The sequence below is a fragment of the Tyto alba genome, unplaced genomic scaffold (genome assembly GCF_018691265.1).
Source record: "Tyto alba isolate M040663 unplaced genomic scaffold, T.alba_DEE_v4.0 Super-Scaffold_1, whole genome shotgun sequence".
NCBI lineage: Eukaryota > Metazoa > Chordata > Aves > Strigiformes > Tytonidae > Tyto > Tyto alba.
The window spans coordinates 18,108,455-18,118,038 of NW_024881261.1; the positions used below are offsets into that span (position 1 = coordinate 18,108,455).

General features: G+C 37.1%; 1 protein-coding gene across 2 annotated transcripts in view; it reads left to right on the forward strand.

Moving 5' to 3' along the window:
* The window catches only part of BTAF1 (B-TFIID TATA-box binding protein associated factor 1), a 47,946-nt gene extending 44,160 nt beyond the window's left edge, over positions 1-3,786 (forward strand). For both annotated transcript variants that reach the window (XM_032994094.2, XM_032994102.2), the window contains exons 34-38: positions 79-231; positions 681-892; positions 1,050-1,209; positions 1,786-1,956; positions 2,192-3,786. In XM_032994094.2, coding sequence (XP_032849985.1) covers positions 79-231; positions 681-892; positions 1,050-1,209; positions 1,786-1,956; positions 2,192-2,338 — 843 coding nt within the window. In that variant the 3' untranslated portion in view covers positions 2,339-3,786. The remainder of the gene's footprint in view (positions 1-78; positions 232-680; positions 893-1,049; positions 1,210-1,785; positions 1,957-2,191) is intronic.
* Positions 3,787-9,584: the final 5,798 nt, after the last annotated feature.

The following is a 9,584-nucleotide window of genomic DNA, read 5'->3' on the forward strand; positions in this document are numbered from 1 at the left end:
ACCCTTAAGAAATTTTGTTCATCCTTTTTCTGTAACTACCTTGTTGCTATCTCTTTGAATTTCATTTCCTAAATAAAGGCATTGCAGTACTTACGGAAGCTATGCAACCATCCAGCGTTAGTGTTAACAACCCAGCATCCAGAATATAAAAGAATTACAGAGCAACTTGCAGCTCATAATTCATCCCTTCGAGATATCCAACATGCACCTAAGCTGTCTGCTTTAAAACAAGTAAGTAGACTTGCATGTTGTGCCTTAAATTTTCTAAATGTCCCTACTAATGTTAAAATTTAGCAAGATTTGTTTAAGACTTCATCGATATGAAAACTGATCTTAAAACTCTAGGTAAGTAGCAAATGAAATAGAGTACAAAGATATGCCCTATTTTTCCTGTTAATTCAAGGGGGAGGGGGAAGAACAAGCTTGCTTCAAGGTGATGTTTACATAATTTTTGCTGCCTTGTCAAAAACCTTAATTTTATTCTGTTTTTTACTCCTGTCCCTCTTGTTACAGAACAACTTTTTATTATACAGTAGACTACTGGCTTGATAAATTGCATTATGTACTTAAATTCTATTTTAAGTAAACCAAAATGAAGAAAACTACTATTCTGTCAACTCCTAAATTTTTCAGCTTGACAGTGAAGCCAAAGATGCACTTTAATGCTCTTTTACTTTAAGCTGCTGCTAGACTGTGGCTTGGGGAATGGCGGATCTTCAGAAAGTGGTACAGAAGCTGTTGTGGCCCAGCACAGAGTACTTATATTCTGTCAACTTAAAAGCATGCTGGATATAGTGGAGCACGACCTTCTTAGACCTCAGTTACCTTCGGTTACCTATTTACGACTTGATGGCAGCATACCTGCTGGTCAGAGGCATTCCATTGTTTCACGGTAAGCATATCCCTTAGTAACTAATATGAGGCCAACTGTAATGAACTGTATTATTTATATGGTACGAAATTATTCTTTTGTTTGCCTCAAAGCAGTTGAGGTTCATAGTTCCATTATTTAAATGAAATTTACCATGCCTACCCTTTCTTGTATGCAGGTTTAATAATGACCCATCTATAGATGTTCTTTTGCTCACCACTCATGTTGGTGGATTGGGACTTAACTTAACAGGGGCTGATACAGTAGTATTTGTGGAACATGACTGGAACCCAATGAGAGACCTGCAAGCCATGGATCGGGCACATCGCATTGGACAGGTGAAAAACAATTTCCCATAAGTTTTTTCCCTGATTCTTCAAATTTGGATAAGGTTGTAGCATATAGTAAAAGCAATGCCTGGGAGTTTCCACCAAGCTTCCCTTCGTAGTGCTTGCAAATATCACAGATGTGTGTGTATTTCTCTAATCCTATTCTCAACTTGGTATGCCTTCTCTTCTGTGCTTCCTGAGCTGCTGAGGAGAGGCCAGGGAAGAACTGCCCTTCAATGGAGGAAAAGATGCAACTGAGGCAAAGGGAAGCCCCACGGGGTTGTCCTTCTCTGATGCCTGGACAGGGAAAGAGTGACTGCTATTAGTCTCCCTCTACAGCTGTAAAAAGCAGAGACTTCCTAATTTCAGATGCAAGTGCAGGTGCCTCCACTGATGTGCTTGGCATAGTCTCTTTCTTTTCATCTAACATCAGTCAGACTTAGTACAATTACTGAAGGGTAACTCCAAGCCAAACTGCTTCCAGATTGTCCATGATGAATACTAAAGGTCACACTTTCTTAAATACCTAAGATTGTATTTTTTAGATGTGTGCCTTTTTTTTTTTTTTTTTTTTTTTCCTTTCAGAAACGTGTTGTTAATGTATATCGCCTGATAACAAGGGGAACTCTGGAGGAGAAGATCATGGGTCTTCAAAAGTTTAAAATGAATATTGCAAATACAGTGATCAGCCAAGAAAACACAAGTCTCCAGAGCATGGGAACGGAACAGCTTCTTGATCTGTTCACTCTTGACAAGGTAAAGAACCATTTTTATAAATATCTACCAAAAATAGAGTAAGCTTAGGGAAAAAGCCCTACTTTTAAATGTAGAATTTAGTCAGACAAACACTTGAAGTTCGAATGTTGAATAGTAGACAGCTCCCTGAGAAACAGGAGGAAGTGATACTTCCCCAGAAGAATCATCAGACTTGAAGGATTTATTATATTCCTGAAAACATTATCCTGTGTATTTTTTTTTTTCTTCTGTGAAGGATGGAAAAACTGAAAAAGCAGATACCTCTACCTCTTCTGGGAAAGCATCAATGAAATCAGTACTCGAAAACCTTGGAGAACTATGGGATCAAGAACAGTATGACACTGAATACAGTCTTGAAAACTTCATGCATTCATTAAAGTAACCATCATATATTTGTAATACAACTGCTGCTAGTTCACGTATTTTTCTGCTGATATTCAGCAAACTTCAAAGCATATTTAGTGAACCTTTAGCTTAATGTGTAAATAGACTTACTGAAAGAAGAATCTTCAAAAGACTGGCACTAAGTAGTGTCACCTGTTTCACTGGGGAGTTATTCTGTCTTAAACGTTTGCACTGTATAAAAGAACTTTAAATGTAAACATTGTGAGGTGGTTTGAATTTTACTTGTTCTGAATGGCTGCAAATTCTTACTTGGTAGAAGAATAAAACAAAGCAAGTTTTTACATATGTTAACATAAGTGTTGCTTCTGTTTGAACTTAAGTCCACCATTATTTCTTTCTGTATCTATAATAGTTTTGTACAGTTGTTTTGGTGAGTACTTCAGGTTGTTCAGTGTACACTTTTCTTTTAAGCACAACTTGCTTTTATGGTGTATTAAAAACCAATTTTCCACTTAAACTTTTTCAGATCATTTCAGGACTTGTATCACCAGAGGCAAAGCCTAGAAGCCTTGAAAGTATTGAGTAATTAAATGGCACTAGGTCTGTGCACCCACCTTTGTATATTGAGTATAAATATATTATGCTCTTCAGTCTTTTGACACCATCTTGAGAGAACAGCTGACTTGAACTTTTTAATGTAATGAGCTATATTAAATACAGGTAATGGCCTATTTGAGGCCATGTTTGCATCCTATTAGCAGGGGTGTACTTTTTTAATTTATCTATAAGGCTAGAACATAGCCGCTTTGAGAGATGCATGTATTCAGTATGTTTCAATCCTATATATTTTTTGTAACTAAAAGAAGAAATTAAATATACAGACAGACATTTTCCAGAAGTAGATTTTACACTGTCTACGATTCTAAAATCCATGCTAAAGTGACTGTTTACTAAACTGATGCATGATTTAAAGCTTCTTAAAGGAATAGGGAAGACTTTTTTTCTTTAGGAAAAAATATACATAGAAATATCTACATTGAGGGAATTGAATAGCTGAAATTGTGTAACAAATATAGTAAAGGACTTAAATAGCAGTGAGTGAGAATAATATGGCTGTATGTTATGCAGCTTTTTATAAAAGGGAGGCAGTAGTAAAAGCGTTGTTTCTAGATGTGCATATGTACTAATATATGCACTTTTTATAAATATTAAATTATAGATAACTTACAGCAGTTGTCTGAATACATAGACTATATGTATAAATATAAAACCTAAGGTTTGTAGCTTGCTGTGTGCTTAAGCATCAGAGCTTAAAAACCACCAGAGACCTCAACTATGTAAAATAAGATTGTTTTAAAACAATATATATAAATCAAGACTGTTCTGCATCATTTGAGATGAAATAATGTCACATTTCAGTAGTTATGAACTGCCATATTGTAACTAAATTAGCATTCCATGAAAATAAACAAAACTGGGAATACATAATTTGTATGTTGTATATGTCCATGCTTAGGGATTTTTCTGTAGAGACGACTTTTTGACTGTAGCTGACTAGGTATAAAACTAATGCTTTTGGAAATTGCAGCTGGATTACTATTATTAGTTCAATTCTACCTTCATACATAGATAGAATGTATCTGTTGTGCTTTCAACTGATAATCCAAGCTGGGGGGAGACAGCATTGGTCTTGGTGTTCTGTTTGCAGAGAAATTTATAATGCTGGAATACTGGGTCCTTTAAGATTTTGGTACAGTAATCTGGTGCTAGAGTCCAGAAAAAAACAAGATACTTGAATAAAGAAACATCTTAATTAGTCATAAAACACTGCATATGTTATTCCTCAATAGTTTTATTAGTTCCAGTGGTAAGAAACTGGCTCCTGCTGGAAAAGAAATACACAGCAAAGGACTGCTTTAAACTAGTTAGTTATCACATCGTGGTTGCTATGCAACTGTAATACTCTTAGTGATGGCTGTCTTGGATATGACATCAAAAAGACTCCTGCACCTGGACAATGGGGGGGGAGTAGAGCCTAGAATAATTGTTTCAAGATTATTATACATACTGACTGATCTTAAGTGTTCTGTGAATTAACACTTTCAAAATGGAAACCAGCAGGAGCACTGCACTAAGTACATAAAAAATATTTTTAGTTACCTTAATATTTAACTAAGAGATTTTCTATGCTTTCCAAGCTAGCAGACCATTTACCATGATTTATCTGGCTTTTTAGTACAGTATTCTTGGTGCACAAATTAGATTCACTTACAGCAAAACTCAAGAAAGAAATATGTTCTTGGAATGACTTTAACTGCAGTTGACCTGTTTAATGGGTATTCAGCTGGACCGGACCAGGGTCTGGAGCGAAACAAAGTTTTTTATTTCTAGGCTGAAACAAAAACTTCAAATGTCAGGTTGTTAGCACCAACCATTTTGCTCTACAGCTCTCCCCTCTACAGCAGTGCATTACTTGCTAATGAAGACATAGCCTAAACCTTGAATTGACTGCAAGTTCAGTTGTTGCAGGCTCTAAAAAACATGATCCATGAGTAGAACCATGCACACACAAGGCTTGATGCACTGTGGGTAATTTGCACTGAATTTCTAGTCTATCTCCATTATTTAATGGCATTAAAAGAACACCAATAGTCACTAAAGCCAGACCTCCAAATTAATGATGTAGTCCCAGATTCAAAGACTGCTAATTTGTTAAGACTAAGCACCTCTTACTGGTGACCACATTCTGGGCTGGAAGAACTGCCTTGAAACAGCTGTATAAATAATGCTGCTTTTCAGTCAAACTTTAAGACAGACTGAAATTCTATTCAAAACTAAATGGAAAACTATCTTCTGCAAACACGTACCAGTCTACCATAAACATGCCTTCTGAAATGTCTGTTACACTGAGCATTCAGTCCAACAAGTCTCCTTCTCCATGCATGCCATCTTTGGAATCCATTTAAGCAGGCAGCTGCCTGCTTTCTGCCAATGCAGTTATGACTACAGTTGGGGGGGTATCCTGCTCCCTAATGCTTTTGAAAGTTGGTTTGGTTTTTTGGTTTTGTTTTTTTTTTTTTTTTCAAGCTTGCTGAAATCAAAATTACACTGAAGAGCTGAGGTATGCATACTCACCATTTAGTTGAACTAACTTAAGTCTTTTGCTTTAGTTCTACTAGATGTCCATTACCTTTAGAAAGCTTGTGTTTTACCTTAAAATTACCTGCTTTAAAGACAAATGCTTACACTTAACCATTAGTGGTATCCCAAACTTTACTACCTTCCCATGGTTCTACAGGTTACTGAGGCAATGAACACATCTTTGTAATTAAGTCTTCATTCAAGCAGAAGTAGGGCAACTCAAGCCACATTAGGAACTGTGGAAAACTTCCACAATGAAGACATGCAAGATTTTATTAACTTGTGTACAAATGACAAATAATGTAGTGTTAAATAAAGCTAGGCGTGCAGTGTTAAATAGAGCTTTGGCATAGTGCAAGCTTTAAGTCTTTTAAGGACCACAGCAGTAACTGATGTGTGGCTGATAAGCTGCTTTGTAATCAAAAGCTTGGAAGCTGCCATTTTTATTTTAAACCAACCAGAGAGATGCTTTATAGTAAAAATTAACTCACCTTTTAAATGGTATTTAAGCGAGTTACTTCAAGGGCAGCTCTCTGAGTATAAGCATTCTTATAGAAATGATTATTCATCTGAATTCTTTCAGTGTCCTGGTAAAAGACACGACCTTTGAATTTGTGGCAGAAACTGACACAAGTAAGTTGGCTCCTTACCTTCTAGTGGCTTCACTAGTTCTTCAATATTCTCTTATACAACAGATTTGGAGGTATCTGTTCAGTTACACTGTTTATTTTTAAGGCTAACTTACTGTTCAAGAATTAAGCTTTAGTTGCTACTCTGGTAGGCAAAACCAGAGTCAAACCCTAGCTGAAATGGGGGATTCTGCCCAACAAAGGCAAGTCTCCATTGGTGCGAGGCTGACAAAACTACCCTCTGCAGTACAGGGATGCCACTCTGCTTCTGGGAGGCCCATACAGCAGCAAGAGAGCAGAGCTCTGAATTCACACTGACATAACTCACAGTGATCTTGGGTGTGACCCAAGGGGAAAAAGCATTTCTTCCTTCTGCTATGTGCAAGCACAAGCAGTTTTCCGCTGGCGTGATGGTGGCATTGGGGGAGGGAAGGTACTAAACAAGTGAGCACATCTCAAGAAACAAAATGGCAATCCACAGATTTAGAGCAGGCTTTCAGTCCTCTCCATTCATAAGTCTTATGCAATAAACAACAGCAAGAACTTAATTTTCTTTTATTTTTTACAGTAAGGTACCTTTAATTTAACATAGAGAGTAGGTGGTCTGTGCCAGGCTCCTAGGTATCTTTTTTTCTTGGGCACCAGCTAAATACACTACGTTGAACTAGGTTTGTGTTTTAAAGACCTTCCTTCACTAGCCTCTTGAAGTAGCAAAAGGTCTCCATTTCTGTAGCATTCTCCCCTTTCTTTATACTATATTGTCCAAAATTTAGCAGTTAGTAAAGAGCTTGGTTACCCTCTTAGTGCCTCGGGATTAGCAACTGCATGTGCCTAAAACAATTTTAGGAATAGTTTAGGAAAGCAAAATATTTCAGTACTCAGCATTCTAATATTGCTTAGATGCTACAAGTAGTTGTTCAAGTTGTTCGGTCACAGTAGTCCTGTGCAAAGAAGAAATCATGAACTGTGTTTACTCTTGTTCAGGATGATAAAAAGGTGCTTCTACAATGCAAATGTTTCTATAAACCAAGTTTTATAGCAAAAACTTGCGCCTGATGATCTACAGTGAATTCCACAAATGCACATGCTTCCAGCTCTTCCTGAACAGAACTGGTTTGTTCTTTTTTTTTTTTTTTTTTTAATTACATACAACTGTGCATTTATTTGCAAGTTATGTTACTGGAATCTTGAAATGGCATGTCTTCACATGCCTCCACAACAAATGCACAACAAAGGGTTGAAAAGGGAATTTATTTCCTACAGAAATTCTAAAGAAAAGTCAAACATGGGTGAAGCTGAACAAAGATTACCAAGACACACAACCTCAAAAAGGAAAACTAAAATTACATGGCCTAAGGTATGTAGCCCATCCTAAAAAGACTTGTTAACTGACTGAAAAATGTTCTTGCTGATGAAATATGCTGTGCTCTGGAACATATTTTTCAGGGAAAAGAATGTGCCTTTTTTTTTTTTTTTTTTTTTTTTAAATTTAAAACAAAACAAAACAAACTTCACAACCAAGAACAAGAGCTACCGATTGTAGGGAACCACCCTGTACTGACAAGAGCTAGACTGGGTGACCTAAGATATCTCATACTTAGCTTTAATTTCTATGGAAAAACCCAGCTCTGTTTTATTGGCTCAGAAGGTTGATTTTTGTCTTTCCCAGTCGGTGTACTAAGCCCACCGAGATCTTGGTTTTTTAATGCTAGACTGCAATAGATATGCAGGAAGACAACAGAGTAACTCTTAATGGTTGTCCTTTGCTAAACTTAAGAAATTTTTATGACTTTCTTGTAGACACAGAGATCCAAACTTGCAACTTTACATCTCCATTTCAGTTGTACCCAGTCAACACTGCATCTGCACAAACCAGCACACATAACATCAACATTTCAAACACTTAAAAACCTTCGCTTCACCTATCTATAGAGCTGTGCAAAAATATTTTTAATAGATTCAGTACTTTCAATTTAAATGAGTTTTTGAGGAAGTGCTGGACACAATTTTAGTAAAATTAAGGACTCTATTGGCATTGGCTGGAAGGAGTTAAGACCAGGAGGCGCATCACTTAAAGCTGACATCTTTTGGAACAATGATTTAATTCTAGTAGTCAGTATAAAAATAGGTTTCTGGTACCTAATGTCAGGAGCCCAAGTTTAATAGATTTGTCTTTTTACTACTTTTACAGAGGAGGGCCAAGGCTTAAGGAGAAATATCACCTCATCTCACACGGGATTTTTAAAACTGAGATAGTGAGATACTCAGATACTATAACCATTAGCACCAAAAAGAAGAGGGAGGAAGGTAAGGAGGTGAGATGGGAGGGGGTAGATGGGGGGGACAGATGGATGGACAGACAGGAAGCCATCTTCACAGGAAGGTTTGAGTTCTGAGTAAGTAAAAGGTGTGATAAAGGCTTAGGATCACACTATGCAAAATAAGAAAAGTAAATACCGATCTTATCAGACAAACATGATTAAGGAAGGAAGGAATGTATGTGGTCGTAAGGTACTTGCACAAGGGAGCCACATTAAGTTCAACTTTTACCTAGAGCTTTCCAGGCGCAGATGTTGTAATGCCACAGGTAAGTGTAGGGTCCTTCCACTATGCCCGTGTAAGAATACCCACCATCACACAATGAGGCTACTTGCTCAGTCCTTCATGAAGTCAGGAATGAAGCTCCTATCCTGAGTAACCAACAGATATGCCAGCCACCAAGCTCAGGTTTGAAAAGTGTACTTACTTTGAAGAAAAACGAAGACAACTATCAAAAAAGATACGTTTCAAATACTACTGTTGGAGCTTTCAGGAGAAAGATTTAAGCTGCAATATGGCAACAACTTTAATTTCTATCAACTTCTATTCTGATCGATTTTTCTCTTATCACCTAGAGCCCATCCAGTTCAGTGACTCCAATTGCCTCTTCAAGTTCTAACATTGCCACGACAGCCAAGTGAGATGCCACCCTCAATCATCAGTACTTGGAACATGTCATTCCTCACACGATACTATAATTCTTAAAACAGGTTGCACCACTGATCTCTCATTCAAATAAATTGGAGGAACGTACAGCTGAATGTGATGAGAGGCTGGTTTTCAAAATCCTAAGGTTCTGTGCAGATGAACAGTTTGAGATTCTATGAAAAAACTGGTTGATCTGCTTGTTACACAAACAGGGCTAAGACTGAATTTACAGTGACTAAAGAGTTGCCACTCAAATCTATCTTAGCATCTAAATATGCGAAGGACTATACATACTCTATTGCTAAACTATGCCAAATTTTTAATACTTTAAATGGAAGAAAGGAACAGCTGAGGAAACAAAGTACTTAACACCAGGTAGCACTAGGGAACTCAGACATGGATTTAGGAACTTAGGTTATCTTTCCCTCCCCCAGACATTAAAAGTCACATGCTCAAAACTTGTACTATTTTCTTAGCTCTATTGTGGATAACTAGCTCAGTTGTCTGTTGTTAATTTAGCATGTAATCAAAAACATACACTCTTAC